At 60.1% G+C, this 22,675-nt stretch overlaps 2 protein-coding genes across 3 annotated transcripts; both read left to right on the forward strand.

The window, feature by feature from the left end:
• The first annotated feature begins 9,644 nt into the window (after nucleotides 1-9,644).
• On the forward strand, nucleotides 9,645-14,118 carry SBK3 (SH3 domain binding kinase family member 3). The gene is made up of 4 exons (XM_027978771.3): nucleotides 9,645-10,060; nucleotides 10,532-10,682; nucleotides 11,145-11,347; nucleotides 13,369-14,118. Exons 1-4 carry the CDS (start codon nucleotides 10,016-10,018, stop codon nucleotides 14,047-14,049), a joined length of 1,080 nt encoding a protein of 359 aa, XP_027834572.1. The 5' UTR covers nucleotides 9,645-10,015; the 3' UTR covers nucleotides 14,050-14,118.
• Nucleotides 14,119-17,240: 3,122 nt separating this feature from the next.
• SBK2 (SH3 domain binding kinase family member 2) lies at nucleotides 17,241-22,304 on the forward strand. Of its 2 annotated transcripts, none has more exons than XM_027978772.3 (4): nucleotides 17,241-17,358; nucleotides 18,181-18,450; nucleotides 20,466-20,668; nucleotides 21,166-22,304. In XM_027978772.3, the coding sequence occupies exons 1-4, from the start codon at nucleotides 17,268-17,270 to the stop codon at nucleotides 21,754-21,756; spliced, it is 1,155 nt and encodes a 384-aa protein (XP_027834573.2). In that variant the 5' UTR covers nucleotides 17,241-17,267; the 3' UTR covers nucleotides 21,757-22,304. The 2 variants fall into 2 exon arrangements, with proteins under 2 accessions (XP_027834573.2, XP_042088388.1); XM_042232454.1 differs by having other exon boundaries at nucleotides 17,288-17,390.
• The last annotated feature ends 371 nt before the right edge of the window (nucleotides 22,305-22,675 follow it).

Raw genomic sequence — 22,675 nt, forward strand, 5'->3', positions numbered from 1 at the left:
TTATTCATGTATTCAGTCATTTATTTGAACCCGAATGGATCCATAGCTGTTTCTTTTATACTTTGAGCGACAAACGCCACGTTATCTCATATAAATAGTCTATATTACAGTCCAGTGCCACCTTATGACTCTCATAGAAGCGCACCTGTGTTTGAATGCCAGGTGTTGTCAAGGGAAAGAAGCACAGAAAACTCAGTGTCTTGTGGTAACCTATAAGGGAAAAGAATCTGAGAGTGTGTGTGTGTGCAAGCGTGTGTGTCTCTGTATGTGTGTAACTGGGGCTTCCCCAGGAAAAGAGTCTGAAACAGTGTGTGTGTACGTGTCTGTGTGTGTATGTAACTGGGGCTTCCCCAGAAAAAGAATCTGAAAGAGTGTGTGTGTGTGTGTGTGTGCGCGCGCGCGTGTGTAACCGGGCTTCCCCAGTGGCTCAGTGGTGAAGAATCTGCCTGTCAGTGCAGGAAACACAGGTTCGATCCCTGGTTGGGGAAGCTCCCCTGGAGAAGAGGAGCCTGGTGGGCTATATAGCCCATGGGGTTGTAGAGACGGACGCGACTGAGCGTGCACACACACGTGTAACTGTGTAACTGTGAGGCAGTTTGCTGTGTATCTGAAACTAACACAACACTGGAGATCAACTACACTTCAACAAAAAAATCAAAACCAGAGAGAGAACCAATGCTGAACAAGAAGCAAGGGCTTCTGGCCAGCGTGCGATGGAAGATGAGGCTTCAGCCTGGTGGTCGACGAGGGCTTCTGAGGAGGGGTAACTGGAGACTTGGGCTTCGCTGGTGGCTCAGTGGCTCAGTGATAAAGGGCCTACCTGCCAACACAGGAGACCCAGGTTTGATCCCTGGGTCGGGAAGATCCCCTGGAGGAGGGCATGGCATCCCACTCCAGTTCTCTTGCCTGGAGAATCCCACAGACAGAGGAGCCTAGCAGCCTACAGTCCATGGGGTCCCAAAGAGTCAGACACAACTGAGCAACTGAACAACGATTGGAGATTTGTGCCAGACAGGCCGAGGAGCTGAGCCAGGGAGGGTCTCTGAGGCCCACAGGGTCGGCCACCTGCCAGGAGCTCACCCGCCTCTCCTGGGCACCAGCCCCACGGCAGCTTCAGCCCTCTGCTCTCAGCACCCCGGGAGGGCAGTTTGGAATTCAGCCTCCAAGGCCAAGTCCCCAGCCTCCTGTGGCCTCTTATCTCGCCACGCCCGGCCCTGTGCCTGGCACCAACCTGCGCTCCGCAAATACTTGCCGCCACTCACCCGGCCGCCCGAGCCCCCACTGCCCTCCTCCCCCCTCCTCTCAAAGCAGCTCTTTCGCCTCCAGGAGGGAGGCGGCACTGGTGGGTCCTGACGGGAAGCCAGGGACGTGACCCGGCTGGCGGCCTCCAGACTTCTAATAATGGGATAATCAGCACCGCTACTACTTGTTATCTGGCCTGTTTGCTGGCGTCAGGCACTTCACACGCCTTTTCTGGTTTCATCTCCACAACAACTCGCTGGTTACCAGCACAGACCACGCTGCCTCGCCTTGTGGCCAGGGATGGGCCAGCCTCTTGGCCTGGAATGACCCCTCCCCCTCCTCCCAGGAGGCCCACCCTGTACCCCAGTTCTCTAGCGAGAATTGTTAGATGGTCCCCAAGATCCCTGCTCCCTGGGCCCCACACCTCTTCCTAATTATTCAATCAGATGTGGATGTCGGTGCTGCTGTGAAGGGACATTGAAGCTGGAATTGAGGTTCCACATCTCAGATAAGAATTGGCTCTTTGGTGGGCCTGGCCCATCAGGTGACCTCCCAGTAGGAAGGTCTCTTCAGTGGGCCTGGCCTCATCAGGTGACCTCCCATGCAACCTCTGGAAAAAGAGACTCAAAACATGAGGGCTGTTCAAAAGTGAGGAGATTCTCCATTGTTGCCTTTGAAGGCAGAGGGGACCCCACCACGAGAGGGTGTATCTCTCTGTCTCCCACTCAATTTTGTTTTAAACCTAAAACTGCTCTTAAAAATAAGTTTACTTTAAAAAAAACCCCCACAAATCAAGAAGGATGCTGATGTTTCTTCCACAATAATGACTGAACATCATTCTGTTACATACAGGACAGGGGGTGTTAATATGATATGGATGTCTAATACCTCTGGTCTCTGGGGCCTCTGGTTAGAATGCGTGCTTCACTGGGACAGGAATTGTTTTTATCGCTTTATTGAGATACAGTTCCTAGACTCCACTATGTGTCCATTTAAAGTGTCCAACTCAGGGGATTTGGTGTCGTCACAGGCTTGTGTGACCATCACCACGATCAATTTCAGAACACTTCTGTCACCCCAAAAAGAGACACTGTAAAGAAGACAAAATAATAATAATAATAAAATAAAATGGAAAGAAAAAGAATAAAAGAAACACGGTAGCCCGTAGGCATCTCCTCATTGACCCATCTCCCGGGCAACCATTTCATCCCCTCTCCCTCGCTGATATTTGCCTCTGATGGTGGGGGTTGCACACTTTGCTCTGATGTGTCCCGAAAACCTGCAGTCCCGCTGGCTACACCCAGCAGGCAGGTGCTCCGCAGTTAAACGTAACTTGGTAAAGCACCCACCTGCCAATGCGAGAGACACAAAAGATGTGGGTGGCTCTGATTCCTGGGTCGGGAAGACCCCCTGGGGGAGGGCATGACTACACACTCCAGTATTCTTGTCCAGAGAATCCCATGGACACAGGAGCCTGGCGGGCTACAGTCCATGGGATCGCAAAGGGTTGGACGCGAGTGAAGTGACTTAGCACGCACGCGCACGATCTGTTTTTGAGTTCCAGTCACGGCTGCTCTCTCTCAGAGCCGTCTCTCCCTCACCCACTGTCCAGCAGGACCTTTCAGAGTCACCTCCGTTAGAACAGGAAACACACTGTTTCGCAATTGCCTGCGTCCTTGTCCAGGGCACCCTCCAGAATCCTCGGGGCGGGGATGGAATCTACCTGGTCCTCTTGGCTCATTAGGCCCCGGGGATGTGGGTGTTGCCTTTGAATGGAAACCAGAGCAGTCAGCATCCTCGACACACACATGTGCCCAGCCCGCGGCCCAGCAGAGAGGCCCCGGGGGTGAGGCGCGGAGCCCACCTATCCCCGCGTGAGTCCTGACTGCGCAGCTGACCCCCAGCGGGATGCTGGGCAGGAGATTTAATCTCCGCGAGTCTTCCTTTCCTCAACTATAAAACAGAGCTAATAATAGGACCTACCTCTTCCCCACGGCTGCGAGGATTAGCACAGGGGCTGGTAATACACAGAGCTCAGTAAATACTGGCTATAATTATCGCTAAGCACGCGGGATTTATGAAGCCGTGACACACGCCCTTTGCTGGTCCATCCGGCGGCTGCCTCGCCCGCACACGTTTCCGGAGGAGAGGGAGCGAGATGCCGCGCGCCCCCGAGGACTGTGAGTCCTTCCCCGTGACTGGGGTGTTGGGTGAAGCGGGGTGGGGCGGCAGATAAGACGGGGCCGGTGCCAGCCCCGAGAGGGCTCTGAGGCCAGCCTGGGGACCGTGGTCTCTTTCCCTGAGGGCAACAAGGAGCCAGCGGGTGGTCCTGAGAGGCTGAGGGACAAAGGTTATCTTTGAGCATTAGGAGGATGGCTTTGGGGGTGACAGGGGGCGGGGGAAGACTGGAGGCCTGCAGGAGGTGGAGGCAGGGGGATGGTCCACATGGGAGACGAAGCAGCCACGGCCTTGGTCTGCAGCCCAGTGCGCGTAGAGACTGCCACGATTCCGAGCCCGCCGCCTCTAGACTTCTAGAGAGATCTGGGAGGGTCTGTAGAACCGCTCTCATCTGACAGCCCTGTGCTTCCATTTTTACAGACGCAAAAGAGAGACAGGGGGAATGTAATTGTGAAATGGTTTAGTTCACCCCATACAGTGTATTTTTTCTCCTTATTCACGGTGGTGATGCTTTATAGCCCGGCATGAAGAAATGAAAGCGTTAGTCGCTCAGGCCGTCTCTGATTCTTTGCGACCCCATGGACTGTAGCCCCCGCAGGGCTCCTCTGTCCATGGGGATTTCCCCAGGCAAGAATTCTGGAGTGGGTTTCCATTCCCTTCTCCAGGGGATCTTCCCCACACAAGGATCAAACCCAGGTCTCCAGCATTGCAGGCAGATTCTTTACCACTGGGTCACCAGGGAAGCCCCCTGTAGCGGCGTAGTGAACCCTGAATAACTGGTCCTGAACTGGTGCATGGTGGGAGGGGAAACACAGGCTCAGGCTCCTGATGGGCTTTGATGACGCTCTGTTGTTGCTGTTAATTGATGTATGCATAGTCTTATGTGTGTTTCCACTTAAAGGCACCTTGTCTAATGCGCACTGTTGACTCACTGACACTGAACTCGGAGCCAACAGTGCTCTCACTCACGCCTGGAGGAAGCTTATCTATCATTTCCTCCATAAGGCATGTCCCAGCTCTCTCAGGCTGTTAGGACACCAGACAGCACTTGGGCTTTATGTTTGGGCCTGAGTAGCGGGTGTTTGAAGTTGTAAAATCACCAACAAAAAGCCCAATACTGTGAAAAAAGAAAAAAAAAGATGGTCCTTTACGGCGATGCAAGCTTGTTCCCCCTCAGCCGGGAACACGTGTCAGAGAGGAGAGGTGCTGGCTGCTCTGTGCAGGCACCGGGGGCCACAGCGGCATCTCAGTGGATAGGCGAGCTGGCAGATACAGGAATCCACCCAACGATGAGCTCGACTGTATACCCAAAACATTATCATGTCATCATGTAATTAATAGAAATGTCACCCACAGATAGCTTACATGCTCTTTTTCGTGCTGAGTCTTTGAAAGCCAGGGTCTGTTTTGTATTCAGAGCGCATCTCAATTTGGCCTGGCCACGTTTCAAGTGCACAAGAGCCCCACATGGCTGGTGGCTTGTGTATCAGTACAAGTCCCCACAGCTTTCTTCAGACTTTCCAAGGGCCCTGTGAGCTCAAAAATAAAGATTGGAAAAGCAACGTCAGATACAGCCACCTTGGAGAGAGCTGTGTGGCAATACCTAAGATTAGCTGCGCGCTCTTCTTTCCACCCAGAAATTCCACTTTGAGGCCAGTGCCCCATGAAGTGTACCACTTCGCACCAGACAACACATATAAGAAGGTCCTTTGCACCCCTGCCTGTAAGAGCACCATAGGGGAGAAAAAGAAAATGTCTGTGCTCGGAAGAGTGCATCTGTAAAGCACAGCATGTCCACACACTAGACTCTTCAACATCTTTGCAAAGAAAGGAACCTGAGGTCCCTCTAACAACACGGAAGAAACGCAGAAACAGGGTTGAGCGGGTGAGGACAAAAGCAGGCTGCCGAAGGTCAGGGACCTGATACTATTTATACAACACTAAAAACATGCAAGGCGATACTCTGGGGCAGTCATGGATTCGTACATACGTGGCAAAAGCATCTTCTTTTTTACCATGAAGAATAACAAACATCTCCTTAGGGATGGTAGTTACTTCTGGGATGGAAGGGGAGGATTTGGAGAAGGGTAAGTACACAGAGGATTCCAATTATATTTGAAAAGTTGTATGTCTTCAGCTGCACGCTTGTGGGCAGGGAGGCACTAGTTACGCTTATTTGGGATATTTTGGGGCGTGTGTGCCTGAGAAGGCAATGGCACCCCACTCCAGTACTCTTGCCTGGAAAATCACATGGACGGAGGAGCCTGGAAGGCTGCAGTCCATGGCTTCGCTGAGGGTCAGACGCGACTGAGCGACTTCCCTTTCACTTTTCACTTTCATGCATTGGAGAAGAAATGGCAACCCACTCCAGTGTTCTTGCCTGGAGAATCCCAGGGACGGGGGAGCCTGGCGGGCTGCCGTCGGTGGGGTCGCACAGAGTCGGACACGACTGACGTGACTTAGCAGCAGCAGCAGTGCCTGAGATAGTCTTTTGCACAAGGAACCACGGCAAAGGTTTGTGCTGCTACATGACCTGGTCAGACAGACAGTGAGGGGGCAGGTGTGGCTTTGAAAAACACTAGAACTAGGATCACAGGCCGATGGTGAGGGTTCTGTGAAACTCCCAGATGGGGGATAAAGCTTCCAGAACAGTATCTGGCCTGTTGTAACTGTCACTGGTGTGTCTGTTGCCGGAAATCATATGACTAAGCAATTGCTCTATTCCAGGTCTTACATCTAGTGTCTTCATCCATTATTTTATTTAATAGTATTTATGCTGAAACTGAAGCTCCAGTACTTTGGTCACCTGATGTGAAGAGCCAGCTTATTGGAAAAGGCCCTGATGCTGGGAAAAATTGAGGGTGGGAGGAGAAGGGGACGACAGAGGATGAGCTGGTTTGATGGCATCACCGACTTGATGGACATGAGTTTGAGCAAGCTCCAGGAGATGGTGAAGGACAGGGAGGTGTGCTGCAGTCCCTGGGGTCACAGAGTCAGGCATGACTGAGTGATTGAACAACAAAAATCCAGTGTATGTAGGAATAAAGCCACCCACCCCGTGAGTGTGACTGAGACAAACACGAGTGCCACGAACACGGGAGGGCAGGTGGGCAGCCCAGTCCGCGCGATGCACCATGATAACTGCCAACAGTCAGGGTTTCCCAATTACTTTAGAGTCTTACTCTTTACAGATGAAACACACTGATTTAACGTAGGGCCTTTCTTTCTTTTTATCTCTCTCTCTCTCTTTTTTTTTTTTTTGGCCCAAGAATGGTGGGGAGTTGCAGGGTCGGGGGGTGAGCAGGTAAGCTATTAATTGCTCTACCTTTGAAGTACAGGTTTTTTTGTTTGTTTTTGGCCATGCTGTGTGGCTTGTGGGATCTTAGTTCCCCAACCAGAGGTCGAACCTGGGCCCTTGGTGGTGAAAGCACAGAGTCCTAACCACTGGACTGCCAAGGAGTTCCCTTTTCCTTTCTTTCTTTTTTATTTTGAAGTGTAAGTTAATTATTTATGTCTTTGCTATGCTAAGTGGCTTCAGTCGTGTCCGACTCTTTGCAACCCCATGGACTGTAGCCTGCCAGGCTCCTCTGTCCGTGGGATTCTCCAGGCAAGAATCCTGGAGTTTTTTTGTGATCTTTATTTGGAAAAAGATATCAAGTATATAAATAACATATAAATAAATGCTGGATATAATGTATATGATAGTACACGCTGCACATGTGTGTTAAGTTGCTCAGTCGTGTCTGACTCTCTGTGACCCCATGGACTGTGGCCCGCCAGGCTCCTCTGTCCACAGGGATTCTCCAGGCAAGAATACTGGGGTGGGTTGCCATTCCCTTCTCCAGACATGCTGTATATAATATCAGATCACGTATATTGCATTTATTATTGTGTTAGATACAATCAAATGTATGCTACAAATGTCAGATGTTTCTTTAACAGTAACACTCTGAGCAGGACCAGCAATTGCTCCCATTTCTTAAGGAGGAAACGGAGGCAGGGAGGCAGCTGGACATTTGGCCGGGGGGTCAGAGGCAGGGCTGGAGAGCGGAGGCCACAGGATGGGGAGGGGAGGCCCAGAGCCCAGCTTTACCCAGGGGTGTGTGCACCCAGGGGCCAGGGCCGAGCACCCCTCCCCCGGCACACCTGCCTCTCCAGGTCACTCCGGGTGACCCCATGGGGCAGTGTTGCTAAATGGGGAGGTGCAAAGCTCCGCGGATCATCGGTGAGCCTCTGGTGGAGGGGGGCAGGTACTGGGGAGGGTGGAGGCCTGCAGCGGCCCCTCTGACCCTCCCCCCGAGGGCCCAGGTGGCCAGCTCTGCAGCTTGATCTCTTAGCTCTCGCCCAGCAGCTGGCCCGCTCCCCCACGGCCCTCCCCACACACTCACAGCCGCCCCAGGCCCCCAGGGGAGGGGCTCAGCTCCAGCCTGCATGGTGGGGGCACGGGGCAGAAGACAGCCTGGAGTCTCCAGAAACTCAGGGACCCAAGCGCTGCCTGTCGCCACCTGCTGGTCCCTGCCTCAGTTTCCCCATCGGTAAACTGGAAGCCCTCATTGTATTCAGCGAAGACGTGTAAGGAGGACTTCCCGAAGTCTTCAACAAAAAGCAAAAAAAAGATCCAGGGAGGGCCTGACACCAGATCAGCATTGAATGAAGAGTCTCCATTGCGTCGTTTAATTTCAGTTTATGGATCAATAATATGCTGTGCTGCTGCTGTTCAGCGGCTCTGCTGTGTCCGGCTCTTTGTGGCCCCAGGACTGTGGCACGCCCAGCTTCCCTGTGCTTCACTGTCTCCCAGAGTTTGCTCACACTCATGTCCGCTGAGTCAGTGATGCTATGAGGGAAACTGAAACACTAGGGAAGCCAGAGTGTTGCAAGGTTTCCCCAAGGCCATGGGGACACTGCCGACCGACCCCACTACAGCAGCCACAGGAGGCGTGTTTGGGGAACCTGGGGGACGCAGAATGCAGGCTGGGTGTCAGTCCATTGTAAAGAATTACCGTTAGTGATTGAAAAAAGCTTTGCCATTGAGCTGGAAATTTTGCTTCCTTTGACGGGAGACAGAAACCTGAGGCACAGTTTGCCGTGATGTCTGAAGCCTAGTGAATTGCGTTTAGCTTTTTATGAGGGAAAATTTCCAGCACAACCAAAACTAAAGGGTAAAGGCACATCCTTGTTCTCAGCAACACATGGGCAGCTGTGTCCCTACCCCAGCCCTCACTGGAGTCCTGACTTTCCAACACAGGAGCATTTGAAATCAGACACCAGACGGCGCCTCATTTTGCCCCAGATTTCCGTGGGCTGCAATTTACTTTAAAACACGCCATTGCCCCAACAGAAAAGAGAGAGAGCCAGTAGGGCCAAAAAAAAAGGGAACATGCGTGAAATCTGGTCAGTGGACTGCTGGGTGCGGCCTTTCCTTGCTCTGATCTGTGCTCACAACTTTCCACAAACCCCGGAAAGTCAAAGAGCAAAGGCGGCTCCGTCCGCCGCCCGCTCCCCCCCCCAACCCCGAGCCCCACGCAGGCTCCCAGGGTGAACACGCGAGCCGCCTTCCGGGGACCCTTCCAGAAGCCGCGTCTTTTATTAATAGCAGGTTGTAGTAGTAATGGAAAGCAACCAGGCTGAGTCACACAGGCCTGGCCCAGCCAGCCCACACCTCCTCCCCTCTGACCCACTCGCTGCTCAGAACCTCAGTTTCCCACTCTGGAAACTGGGGCTAAGTCCCCGCCCTTCTGGGGGTGCCCAGAGGACCCAGTGTAAAGGCCCGAGCAGGGAGCTGGGCGCAGAGCCTTGCTGCATCCAGGAGGGAAGCCTGCCCCCTGCCAGGGTCTCCATCAGCAGCTGAGAGCTCCCAGGCCTGAGCGAGGAGGGGCCGGGGGCCGGAGTCCGGGGCTGAGGGCGGCCGTGGGGTCTCTTCCGTGAAGGGCTCTGAGAGTGGGCTCCCGGCCTTCAGAGGCCGCGGGGGAGGCTGGATGCCCACAGCCTGGGGCCCCTGTCCCAAGTAAAGGGCACAAAGCGCCTGTCTCCCCTCTGCCCGCTGCCCTCCGGCCCGGCCCTTGGGGTTCAGGCTATGTTTTGTCCCCTCTGTCCTGGGAGCAGAGCCCAGAGTCCAGGCTGGTCTAAGTTTGGACGGGGGAGGGAGGGGGGCCGCGGGGCGGGGAGGTGTGGGGGGACGGGATGTCTCTGAGCTGTCCTGGCTGGAGAAAGGGAGGGACAAAGGCAGAAACAAAGACGGCAGGGAGACAGACGGGAGGGCACCCAAAGCAGGGGACAGACAGGGCCTCCTGAGACAGACAGACAGGCAGCCGCAGTGGGGAGAGCCTGGGGACAAGAGCAGGAGGCTGGGGACCAACAGACGGGCAGGGAGACCCCGAGACCTCGGGCGCTCAGACTCGGGCTGGACTGGGCCAGGGAGGTGCAGGGAGAGGGGGCAGCCACGCAGGGCAGGCTGCAGGCCCAGACGCGGGGGAACACGGGCGTGGGCCTCGCAGACCAGCCCCCCGGGCGTGGCTCTGCTCAGGGCTGCAGCGGGGCTCAGTGCGCGGGTGGATTTTCAGGGAGCCCAGACCAGGGGTGCTGGCCTGACCCTGAGATGGAGCTCAGGGACCCCAAGAAGCAGGAAGATGGGGACCCAGAGGTGAGAGGCAGGAGATAACGGAGAGAGGAGGAATGGGACGGGCTGGGGGACAGACACGGAGAGACACAGAGAGACACCAGGACAGCAGGGAGACAGAGACATCCAAGACACAGGGAGCCTGAGGAGACGCAGCAAGCCTGGGGCCCAGGAGACACGCTCCCAGATAGAGGGGCAGGAGACCAGGAAGAGAGGAGGATGGAGAGGGAGGCGGGCGGGGCAGGGGCACCGGCTGGGGAGGAGGCAGCCCCAAGTGGGGCTGGGGGCTCCTGTGGGGAGCCCCAGCGGCCGTGGGCAGGGCCACCGAGACAATCACCCGTGACCCAGCCAAGGCCCGAAAGCAGGTGGCCCAAGGCGGGGTGAGTCACTGTGACTCACCCTCCGAGCCGGGGACAGTGACCCTGGCCCCCAGGCCCCCGGCTCGGCCTGACGCCCTGACTGACCCCCCACCCCCACCCCGTCCCTCTCCTGCAGGAGGACACAGCCACGGCCCTGCAGAGGCTCGTGGACCTGACGGCCTCCAGGGTGACCCCCGTGCGGAGTCTGCGAGCCCACTACCGCCTCATCCGGAGGCTCGGCTCGGGCTCCTACGGCCACGTGCTGCTTGCCCGGCCTCGGCAAGGGGGTGAGTGTGGCCACCGAAGGGCAGATGTTCCCCTCTTAGGGTCCTCGTGCCCACCGCGACAGGGAGCATCCCTGGGGGAGCTGATCAGGACTCCTCCCAATGGGCCCTCAGAACGTTAAGAGCTCTGTGATCATCGCGCAGGGAACCAGAGCTCTCACCCAGAGACGGGGAGAGGCTTGCCTGAGGTCACACAGCAAGGCAGAAGCATGACTAGGATTGCTAGTCCAGTTGGCACGTCCCCCAGTTCACGCGAGAGGAAATGGAGGTCCAGAGAGGGTCAGGCGGTGGTGCAGGGTCGCACAGCAATCTGAGAGAGAGCAGAGAGAGTCCCCAGGGAAGGGGTCCTCCAACAAACCCCCTACAGATGGAGAAAGGAGAGGCAGGCAGAGGTCAAGCACCATGCCCGCCCAGGGATTGATGCTCAGGGCGCCCTGACTTGCCCTCTGACCCCACCCCCGGCAGGTCGGGCCGTGGCTCTGAAGCTCCTCCCACGGGCCTCGGTCTTCAGAACCACCTTCCTGAGAGAGTTCTGTGTGGGCCGCTGTGTGTCATCACATCCAGGCCTGCTCCAGACACTGGCGGGACCGCTGGAGACCCCACGCCACTTCGCCTTCGCCCAGGAGTACGCGCCCTGTGGGGACCTCAGCGGGATGCTGCAGGAGCGGGTGAGGCGGGCGGGCGGGGGGTCTCATCCAGGTCTGACGGCGGCCCTCCCCCGGGCCTGTCCCCCACCCTGACCTCCAGAGGGAGCTCCCCCCTAAGCCCCCAAGGGCGTTAGTTGCTCAGGCACAGCCGTGGACTGTAGACCGCCAGGCTCCTCTGCCTGCGGGGTTTCCCAGGCAAGAACACTGAAGTGAGTGGCCATGCCCTCCTCCAGGCAACCTCCTTCTTTCTCTTTCTCAGCGCAGTTCCAGGACTAACCCAAGCCGTAATCCATCCAACCATCCAAACACAAGCTTGCCTGGATGACAGGTTGGGATTGGGGTGGAGGACAGATTAGGTCTGATGAGAGGGTGGGCATGGAGGGAGAGATGGGACTTTAATGGCAGTGGGACTGGGAAGGGGTGAGGGTGGAGCTGGATGAGCTGAGCTTCGAGTTGATGACAGGCCAACTGTGAGTGTGGAGAAGACCAGGCGTGCGGCTGCAGAGACGGCTGAGGCTGTGTCTGTGTATAGAGGCAGTTGGAGAAGGACTGTAATGGAGTTCTCTCCAGAAAGACCAAGTCAGGACTGAATCCCTGACCTTCTAGGGGTACTTGAATGTGAGGTTAAGGTGGGGTCATCTTTAGGAATAGCTTCCCCGGTGGCTCAGAGAGTAAATCTCTGCCTGCAGTGCAGGAGACCTGGGTTCAATCCCTGGGTCAGGAAGATCCCCTGGAGAAGGGAATGGCAACCCACTCCAGTATTGTTAACCTGGAGAATCTCATGGACAGAGGAGCCTGGTGGGCTACAGTCCACGGCATCACAAAGAGTAAGAAGTGACCAACCGACTTTCACTTTCATCTTTAGGAATAAACTTTGGATTTCAGATAAGTTTGGGGGTAAAGAGGAGGAAAGAAGGAAGCAAGGGAGATGAGAGAAAGAGTGGGATGGATGGAAAAAAGGGTGGAGGGATAGATGGCTGGGTGGCTGGGTGGCTGAGTGGGTGGCTGGGTGGATGGATGGGTGGGTGGATGAGTGGATGAGTGGATGGGTGGATGGATGGATGGGTGGGTAGATAGATGGATGGATGGGTGGATTGATGGATGAGTGGATGGATGGGTGAGTGGATGGATGGGTGGATGGATGGATGGGTGGATGAGTGGATGGGTGGATGAGTGGATGGGTGGATGGGTGGATCAGTGGATGGATAGATGGATGGATGGATGGGTGGGTGGATGGATGGGTGGATGGATGGATGGGTGGAGGGATGAGTGGGTGGGTGGATGGGTGGATGGTTGGTTGGGTGGTGGATGGATGGATGGGTGGGTGGGTTGAAGGGTGGATTGACAAATGAGTGGATGGATGGATGAAAGAAAGGAAAGGTGGATGAATAGATGGGTGGATGAGTGGGTGGGTGGATGGATGGATTGAAGGATGGTGGAATATATGGATGGATATCAGATACTAAATAACTGGATAAATTATTGAACTGCTGACTAGCTGGTGGAATGGATTCTGACTGGAACCCTGCTGTGAAGACTGTTGGACAGATGGCAGGTTGGGGTTAGGATGGATGGGTTGCTGTCTCACTGCCTGGCTAGCTGGATGGACAGATCTATCAACCTATTAATGAAGTAAATGCTGGGACTTTTGAACTGGGTCTGAGTTGGAGATGGGACCTCAATTAGTACAGGACTAAGATTAGTTAAGTTCATTAGTTAAGTGCGAGATTTAGGGTTTCACTGGAGATCTTTGTGGTCTGTGGAGTGAAGATAAGAAATGTAAGGAGTGGTTGTGAGTGCCAGGACAAAGTTCAGTGGAAGTTAGAGAGCTTCTGGTGAGATGCGGGGTCCTGGTGAGGAAAACATGTGAGGGCAGGTCTACAGAGAGAGCTGGTGGTCGAGGATGACCTGGAGATGGTGTTGGGAGATGTGTCAGAGACACTCCTGGTAGCCAGTGGTCCTGGGATTGGGATTCCTGAACGCCAGGAAGCAGCAAAGAGGAGGAACTGAGGGTGACCTTTGCCCTCTGCCTTTGACTCCAGGGCCTCCCAGAGTTGCTGGTGAAGCGCGTGGTGGCCCAGCTCGCAGGAGCCCTGGACTTCCTCCACGGACGGGGGTTGGTACACGCAGACGTGAAGCCCGACAACGTGCTGGTCTTCGACCCTGTGTGCAGCCGTGTGGCCCTGGGGGACCTGGGTCTGACCCGGCCCGAGGGCACCCCCACCCCGGCGCCCCCAGGGCCCCTGCCCTCCGCGCCCCCCGAGCTCTGCGTCCTGCTGCCCCCCGACACCCTGCCCCTGCGGCCCGCCCTGGACTCCTGGGGGCTCGGTGTGCTCCTCTTCTGCGCGGCCACCGCCTGCTTCCCCTGGGACGTGGCGCTGGCCCCTGACCCCGAGTTCGAGGTCTTTGCGGGCTGGATGACTGCCAGGCCCCAGCCGCCCCAGCCGCCACCCCCCTGGGACCAGTTTGCACCCCCCGCTCTGGCCCTGTTCCAGGGGCTCCTGGATCTGGAGCCTGAAACCAGGAGTCCCCCGCTGGTCGTCCTGGACTACCTGGGAGATGACTGGGGGTTAAAGGGGAACAAAGAGAGAGCTGGGGGCTTGGGGAGCATGTCCAGCGAGGGTGGGGAGGAGGAGGAGGAGGGCGGGGCAAGCCTAGAAGAATGGTCAGAGGAGGACGGTGACAGCGGGGGGAGGACGGACACAGATGCGGGAGAGCCCTGACCGGGTGTGCTGGACAGGTGGCCGGGCCCGGGCCAGAGGCCCCGCCCCCAGGGCCCCGCCCCCAGGGCCCCGCCCCCAGAGGCCCCGCCCCCACCTGCGCGGGAGAACGGAGAGCACCCCGCGCCTCTCCCAACCGAAGGCTGCGCTGAGACGCACGACTCCCCTCCCTGCTGACGACCTGGGGGTCTGGAGCCCCCGCCCCTCCCCCCTCAGACCCGCGGATCCAGGCCCCCCGCCTCCCCCCTCAGACCCGGGGGTCCAGGCCCCCCGCCTCCCCCCTCAGACCCGCGGATCCAGGCCCCCCTCCTCCCCCCTCAGACCCGGGGGTCCAGGCCCCCCGCCTCCCCCCTCAGACCCGGGGGTCCAGGCCCCCCGCCTCCCCCCTCAGACCCGGGGGTCCAGGCCCCCGCCTCCCCCTCAGACCCGGGGGTCCAGGCCCCGCCTCCTCTCCCCTCAGACCCGGGGGTCCAGGCCCCCCAGGCCCCTCTCCCCTCAGACCCGCGGATCCAGGCCCCCTCCTCCCCCCTCAGACCCGGGGGTCCAGGCCCCTCCTCCCCCCTCAGACCCGGGGGTCCAGGCCCCGCCTCCCCCTCAGACCCGGGGGTCCAGGCCCCCGCCTCCCCGCTCAGACCCGGGGGTCCAGGACCCCGCCCCTCCTCTCCCCTCAGACCCGGGGGTCCAGGCCCCCCGCCTCCCCGCTCAGACCCGGGGGTCCAGGCCCCCGCCTCCCCCCTCAGACCCGGGGGTCCAGGCCCCTTCCCTCTCCCCTCAGACCCGCGGATCCAGGCCCCCCTCCTCCCCCCTCAGACCCGGGGGTCCAGGCCCCCCTCCTCCCCCCTCAGACCCGGGGGTCCAGGCCCCCGCCTCCCCCCTCAGACCCGGGGGTCCAGGCCCCCGCCTCCCCCCTCAGACCCGGGGGTCCAGGACCCCTCCTCTCCCCTCAGACCCGCGGATCCAGGCCCCCTCCTCCCCCCTCAGACCCGGGGGTTCAGGCCCCCTCCTCCCCCCTCAGACCCGGGGGTCCAGGCCCCCCCCCCCCCCCCCCCCCCTCAGACCCGGGGGTCCAGGCCCCCCGCCTCCCCCTTCAGACCCGGGGGTCCAGGCCCCCCTCCTCCCCCCTCAGACCCGGGGGTCCAGGCCCCTTCCCTCCCCCCTCAGACCCGGGGATCCAGGCCCCCCCCGCCTCCCCCCTCAGACCCGCGGGTCCAGGCCCCTTCCCTCCCGCCCTCAGGCCCGGGGTTCCCGGCCCCCAGCCCCTCCCCCCTCAAGGACCCTCCCCCACCCTTCTGTCAGGCCTTCCTGAGAGGAGGTGCCCTGTCTCCCGCACATGCGTTTCTGCGCCGTGGGGTTGTGTTCGGTGCCTGTGGACCTCTGAGCAGTCACTCCTCCCCTCTAAGATCTTAGTGGACGCCCGCTGACCACAGCTTTCCAGATTCAATACCGTGGAACCCTCACCTGCCATCTCTTCCACTTTCCTGGGCTCTGGGTGACATTACAGGAGTCACTCATCCTTTCTGGACCTAAATCGACACACAGGCACACAGGCACACGTGTCCACAGACGCACAAATGCACACACGTGCACACACGCGCACGCACCCACAAATACGTGCACACGTGTGGGCGTGTGAGCACATAATGCACACACGTGCACACACACACACTCTCTCTCTCCTGCCTACAGACGTTTGCACACTCAGCATTCTCCAAGAATGCCTCCTTTCCAACTCCAGGCCTCCAGGAAGCAGAGCCCCCCGGGGCTGCTCCCGCTCGTTTGGAGCCCGTATCACAGTGACCTGTGTCCCCCACTTCACTTCTCCCCTCTCAGGCCGTCCGGGATGCACCTGGTCCTTCTCACCTGTGCATCCTTTCGGGCTCTCCTCCTGTCCAGAGAGTCTCCTGCGCCAGCTCCCCGAGGGCATGTGGTCCCGTCCACACCAAGGGCCACGACTGGTCTGCAGGGACCTCTGCCAGACTCCATGTGCCCCCTGCAGCCCAGCACAAAGACCCGCAGGACAGGGGCTGCTTGGACCCAAGGCAGCATCCCCTGCACTCAGTACAGTCACGGCTGCTGGGAGCCTGAGCTGCAGGCTTCCACATACAACTGGCTGTCTGGGACTGAACCCTGGGACAGATAAGGGCTGCTGTGGCCCTGAGACAAGTCTACCATTTGACTGACACTTCCTATCTTCCTTTGGACAAATGGACGTGTGGTTGGTGAGGACTCACCTGGCGGGGAGCTGCGGCAGGGGACGTGGGAGCTCAAAGCAGCTGTCCAGTGCATCCAGAAATGATTCTGGGATATGGGACTTCCCTGGAGGTCCAGAGGTCCGCCTCCCAGGCAAGTAGGAGGTGCAAGTTCAATCCCTGGTTGGGAAGCTAAGATCATACACGCCTCAGGGTCAAAAAGCCAACACGTGAAACAGAAGCACCATGGTGACAAATTCAATAAAGACTTTAAAACAATAAAAATGATTCCGAAATCAAAAGCTTACTTAAAAAGAAGCAAGTGAGTTGGCATCGGTCATCTCGCTCTAAACCTGGGCGGGGGTGTGCGGGCCCCCCCGGCCCCCTACCACAGCCCTAGGGCTCCCTGCCTGCGCCCCCACCTTGCAGTCTGCAGACTCGGGCCGGGGACGCCCCTCCGCCCCCCCTCCCCCGAGGCCCTCCGGCCCAGTTGCCGTACCACCTGCTCCCCTTCGCCCGCGTCTGAGGTCATTCCTCGCCGCATCGTTCTGGAATCCTGTTGTGTCATCCTTTCCCCGGCAGACCCCAGTGCCTCCTCCCCCGGGCTCCCCTCACCAAACACTTGCGTCTGACCCGTCATGGGGCACTGTGGGGCAGCCGGGGCGGTCAAGGCGGGGCAGGCTGGATGAAGGATTTCATTCTTTACAGGGTCACTGGAGTCCCGAGGCTGAGGGAGGAGGAGCTGGGGGTCTGGACCCCCGGGTCTGAGGAGGGAGGGATTGGGGTCTGGACCCCTGCATCTGAGGAGGAGGGGCTGGGGTCTGGACTCTGGCTCTGGGGAGGGTGTGGGGTCTGGACACTGGCTCTGGGGAGGAGGCAGAATCCCTGGGTCGGGTCGGTCTGGCCGCAGCCAGTTCTGGGCCACAACACACGGTGTCGCTCTCCCCCTAGTGAGTCCAGGGGTGATGCCGGGGGCGGGGCTCCGACCCCCTAGGTGGGGGCGGGTCCTGCTGCAGGCAGGCCTCTGCTGGCATGGGCTCTGAGTGCTGGGCACTGGCCACAGCGGGCAGCCGAAGGGTCAGGCGAGCCTGGGAGAAGCTGAGGTCTGCAGGTCGGAGCCCAGGTCAGGAGGAGGCAGGGGTCAAATGGCCTGAGGTGGGCAGTGCCTGAGAGAGAAGCTGGGCAGGTGGTCGGAGCGCTGGGTTCTTCGGGGATCAGCAGCTCATTACGGACCCTAAGACTGCAGAGTGCTTGAGCGTGGGGGACACAGAGTCTGGGGTGGGGGGGTCCCAAGATATGTGGGTTGTGTCAGGTCTCAGGAGAGGGGTCCGCTGGGGGCCTGGACCCCCGGGGCTGAGGGAAGGGGAGCTGGGGGACTGGACCCCTGGGTCTGAGAGAGGAGGAGGGGCTGGGGTTGTGAGCACTGGACCACAGACCACCCCAGGGCTGGACACTCCATCCCAAGAGCTTGCTCCCCGCAAGGCGCCCAGCGTGCCCAGGCCTGGAGCGTGCAGCCCGCCCCTGCAGCCCTGGGGCCGAGCGCCTGTCCGCTCTTAGGAGACGGAGGTCCCTTATCCGCCCCCAGGGCCCAAGTCTGTTTGCTTTGGAAACAGGGTGGGGCGTCTCGAGTCGTCTGGCTCATCTTTCACCCTCAGGCCATCAGGTGGCGCAGGGTGGTGGGGGCAGGGCGGGCACAGCGAGGCCTCAGGCTTGACCTCATCCCACCCAGCACTGGGGCTGCTGCCCCAGAGACTCCCCTGACAAGGAGGGAAACCGAGTCACGAGGGCCTGAGCCAGTGACCCGCCACCCTCCTCCTTGGACCTGGGGGTCATGACCCCAGCCCCTCCTCCCTCAGGCCCAGGACTCCAGGCCCCCAGGCCCTCCCCGCCCTTGGCCCTGGTCTGGCAGGACTGAGCCCGGGCGCCCTCTCCTCTGCCCTTGCAGGGATGCCCGGAAAAGCATCGCAAACGGAGCACATGGAGGCTGTGCATGGAGAGCACACGGAGAGCCGGGAGGAGGAGGAGGAGGGCCTGGGGGGCCTCACGGCGGAGGAGCTGCGGCAGGGCCAGGAGGCCGCCCTGGCGCTGGAAGCCCGAATGGCGCTGAGCGCCCAGAGCCTGGTCCGGGCCGAGGTGGACGAGCTCTACGAGCACGTGCGTGCCCTGGGCCAGGGCCGCTTCGGCCGCGTCTGGTTGGTCACCCACCGGCAGGAAGGTACCAGGGCCTGGGGGCAGGGCACAGGGGCAGGGGGAGCTCACCAGGCGGGGGGCCTGTGGTCACCCACCGGCAGGAAGGTACCAGGGCCTGGGGGCAGGGCACAGGGGCAGGGGGGCTGCAAACTCAGCCAGTCCCACCTCTGCCCTCTCCAGGCTGTGTGTTTTCGGTAACGGCCGGCCCTCTCTGAACCTCAGCCTCCTCCTCTAACACGGGGGTGATGATCCCTTCTCTGAGAGAACCGAGATTCCCGGAGGAGATGTCAGGAGCTCTGGTTGCGGGGGACAATGGGGAGGAAGACGGAGCCCCCCGCCTCCGCCCTCGGTGGGCCTCACACGGGCCGGCTCAGCAGTCACTGTGGGGGCAATGAGAGACGCCCTGTCTGCTGGGCACTCAGCAAGGCCAGCACATGGTGGGTGTGCAGGACATGGGCCCCGGCCCCAGACAGCTGGTCAGCATCCAAAGAGACTGCAGGGCTCAGCCCTGAGGGGGGATAGGGGACAGCTGGGCCCCCAGGGAAAAACCTGCACCAGCCCTGCCTCCAGGGAGCCCCCCCCAGCCCCCCGCACGCCAGGGTGTGGCCGTTCCCTGCGGTTGTCAGCTGATAAGAAAGGGCCGCAGACTGGGGGGCCACAGTTCGGCAGAATGGGCTTCTCCTGAGGCCCCCCTCCTCGGCTTGCAGACGGCCAAGCTTCTCCCTGTGTCCTCACGCCTGCCTGTGTGTCTGCGTCCAGGCTTCCTCTTCTCGGAAGGACAGCAGTCACACTGGAACTGGGGATCACCCCCAGTGATCTCACTTCATCTCTTTCACGACTGTACCTCCGGGGCACTCCCTGGCAGTCCAGGACTCAGGGCTCCGCGCTTTCACTGCTGAGGGCCACAGTTCAGTCCCTGGTCGGGGGCACTAAGACCCCACAAGCCGTGCAGCCAAGAGAAAAACAAAAGCGCCCTCACCAGATACAGTCAGGTTCTGTGAAAATGGGCATAGGAACTACTTTAAGGTGTGAATTTTGTGGGAGGGATGCCAGTCAGCTCATAAGAGAGAGAGATGCAAAGAGATACAGACCGGGGTCATCACAGAACTTGGGGGACACGAGCGATAATCGGAACCACAGGCTCCATGAGGGGGCCTCGCCCACCTGGAGGCCAGCTCGATGCCCTCCCCAGGCGGTGCTGGGGCGCGAAGGTGTACCTGCCCCCAGAGGGTAGAACCAGTCCTCGACATGGGAGGTGGCTGACAGCTGGCAGGAATTCAGGGCGCTGCTGACACACGAAGGGGCTGCACTCGGTATCTCAGGCAAGGAGGTGACCCTCCCCCACCACACCCGGCCTCTCTGCGACCCCGTAGACTGCTGCCCTCGGGGCTCCTCTGTCCATGGGATTCTCCAGGCCAGAACACGGGACAGGGTTGCCATTTGCTCCTCCAGGGGGTCTTCCCCACCCGGGGATCAAACCCTCGTCTCCTGCATTGCAGGTGGATTCCTTATCACTCGCTAGTGCCACCTGGGAAGCATTCCATGCTATGGTTATCACTGGGCTTCCCTGGTGGCTAAGCTGGTAAGGAATCCGCCTGCAGTGCAGGAGACACGGGTTTGATCCTGGGTGGGGAAGATTCCTTGGAGGAGGAAATGGCAACCCCCTCCAGTATTCCTTTTATTATTATTATTATTTATTTATTTGACTGCACTGGGTCTGAGCTGCAGCACGTGGAATCTAGTTCCTGAGCAGAGACCTAAGGCAGGCCCTCTGCACTGGGAGAGTGGAGTCTTTGCCACTGGACCAGCAGGGAAGTCCCACTCCAGCATTCTTGCCGGGAGAATCCTGTGGACAGAGGAGCCTGATGGGCTACAGTCCACGGGGTCGCAAAGAGTTGGATAGGACTGAGCGACTAAGCACTCACACAGCATTTTCCGCACCACCGGTGGGGTTTGGGTGGCCAGGCTCCTTTAGGGTGGGTGGGCAGGGGCAGGGCGGAAGAGGGGGCGGCCCCGGGCTCACGTCGACCCCGCCCCCAGGCACGGTGCTGGCCCTGAAGCAGCTCCCGAAGGCTTCCACCACCCTGCGCGGCTTCCTCTACGAGTTCTGCGTGGGCCTCTCCCTGGGCTCGCACGCGGCCATCGTGGCAGCCTGCGGCGTCGGCCTGGAGTCGGCCGACTCCTACAGCTTCCTGACCGAGCCTGTGCTGCACGGCGACCTCATCGGCTACATCCGTCCCAAGGTGGGTCGCCCTGGAGCTCGGAGCTCAGAGCTCGGAGCTCTAGGGGGCCTGGCACAGATGCGCCCCCCCAGCCTGGGCCTCAGGAGTCACACTCAGGGCAGCCTGAGCGCGTTGCCCTGCAGGGGCCCCACCGCGCCCGCAGGTCTGGTGGGATGGACGCGCCCCTCCGAATCCACGGCCATCACAGAGGCGTCGCGGAGCCTACCTCACAGGCTCACCCTGGACCCACGGGGCTCACTCCAGGCCTCATCAGGGCCCCTCGCGGGGCTCAGCCCAAGGCCCCCACCACAGGGCTCACCCCAGCCCCCCCACCATGGGACTCACCCCAGGCCTCATCGGGGCCAACTAGGTCTCTGTCGCCCTTGGCCTGCTCCCAGGGTCTGAGGACAAGCTCCAGGGCCAGCCCCCGTTGGTGGGCTGGGAAGCTGGGACCCCGACACTTGTCCCCGGGGCTGAGGACAAGCCCTGGGCCCGGCCCCTGACACCCGTTCCCACAGGTGGGCCTCCCGCAGGCGGCCGCCCAGCGCTGCGCAGCCCAGCTGGCTTCCGCCCTGGAGCACATCCACTCCCTTGGGCTGGTGTACCGGGACCTCAAGCCCGAGAACGTGCTGGTGTGCGACCCCGACTGCCGGCAGGTCAAGCTGGCGGACTTCGGCCACACGCGGCCGCGGGGGACCCTGCTGCGCCTGGCCGGGGCCCCCATCCCCTACACGGCCCCCGAGCTCTGCGCGCCCCCGCCCCTCCCCGAGGGGCTGCCCATCCAGCCCGCCCTGGACGCCTGGGCACTGGGCGTCCTGCTCTTCTGCCTTCTCACCGGCTACTTCCCCTGGGACCAGCCCCTGGCCGAGGCCGACCCCTTCTACGAGGACTTCATCGTCTGGCAGGCCTCGGGTCAGCCCGACCACCGGCCTCGGCCCTGGTTCGGCCTGACGCCCACGGCCGACACCCTGCTGTTGGGGCTGCTGGAGCCCCAGCCGCGGAGGAGGAGCCCCGTGAGTTCCGTCCGGGGCTTCCTGGGGCGGCCCTGGAGGCAGCGGGAGGGGGAGGCTGAGGAGGTGTACCCGGGGGAGGACGAAGACTCAGGGTGAGGAGGACGGCGCAGGGGTGCGCCAGACAGGCCCGGCCCACCCCCCGCCCCCTGGGCTTTCGGGGCGGCTCTTGGCCGTCTGTCTGGGATCGTCCGCTTCCTGTCCTTGTTTCCCACCTCACCGTCTGTCTGCGGCCTCGGTCCGGGGGTCTCTGACCGGGCACCGTGTCCGTCCGCACCCCTCCGCCTTCCGGGGCCGCGGCACCCACGGCTCCCTTTGCCTGGCTGCTCTTGGCTCACGCCCCCGCCCCCAATCAGCCAGGCTGCCCCCGCCCCTCTCTGCTCCCCCTTCTCTCCGGCCTCCCCTCTGGTGGAGCCCAAGCTGCAGGGGCGATCGTGGGCGTGCAGGCGGCCCATCCCTCAGGTTTTGCACGGCCCTCCTGCGCACACCTGTCGTCCTGCGCGCGTCTCTCCTCTCCTGGGCACCATCCACTCCCACCTCACCCCCTCTGCCCCTTCTCCCACCAGCTGGGTCTGCGCCCTCTTGCTAACCTGTTTTGTCTTCCTCACCCCAGCCGCTCTCTGCAAATAAAATCCTTCTGGTACTTAGGTCCCCGTGATGCTGTTGGTCTGTCAGCCTGGGACAGAGAAGGCGTGTATGTGTGTCTGTGTGTGTCTGTGAGTGTGTGTGTGTGTGTGTGTGCAAGTGTGCCCTGAAGGGCGTGCTGTGGAGGACAGAAAGAGACAGAGGAGGGAGGGAAGCAAGCGAGGCAAAGACAGAGAGAAAGGGAGACACAGAGAGAGGAAGACAGACACACAGGCAGGAAGAACGGCAGACAGTGGTCCCTCCTGTGGTCGAAGGAGATGCTGGCTCTGTGTGTGCGTTTGTGTGTGCCTGGGGGTGAGTGTGTTTGCACTTGACCTGCACAGACGTGTCTGAGAAGGAGAGAGATTAAACAGCGGAGCTGGAAAGTGTCTGG

This window comes from Ovis aries, chromosome 14 (genome assembly GCF_016772045.2).
Source record: "Ovis aries strain OAR_USU_Benz2616 breed Rambouillet chromosome 14, ARS-UI_Ramb_v3.0, whole genome shotgun sequence".
Taxonomy (NCBI): domain Eukaryota; kingdom Metazoa; phylum Chordata; class Mammalia; order Artiodactyla; family Bovidae; genus Ovis; species Ovis aries.

Excerpts from the sequence above, each read along its gene's own strand:
- SBK3 (XM_027978771.3), top strand. The coding sequence starts at position 10,016 with ATGGAGCTCAGGGACCCCAAGAAGCAGGAAGATGGGGACCCAGAG. Across the intron at positions 10,683-11,144 it reads TGCCCGGCCTCGGCAAGGGG|GTCGGGCCGTGGCTCTGAAG; the intron begins GTGAGTGTGGCC and ends CACCCCCGGCAG. Across the intron at positions 11,348-13,368 it reads GCGGGATGCTGCAGGAGCGG|GGCCTCCCAGAGTTGCTGGT; the intron begins GTGAGGCGGGCG and ends CTTTGACTCCAG.
- SBK2 (XM_027978772.3), top strand. The coding sequence starts at position 17,268 with ATGGGCTCTGAGTGCTGGGCACTGGCCACAGCGGGCAGCCGAAGGGTC. Across the intron at positions 17,359-18,180 it reads GTCTGCAGGTCGGAGCCCAG|GGATGCCCGGAAAAGCATCG; the intron begins GTCAGGAGGAGG and ends CTGCCCTTGCAG. Across the intron at positions 18,451-20,465 it reads GGTCACCCACCGGCAGGAAG|GCACGGTGCTGGCCCTGAAG; the intron begins GTACCAGGGCCT and ends CCCCGCCCCCAG.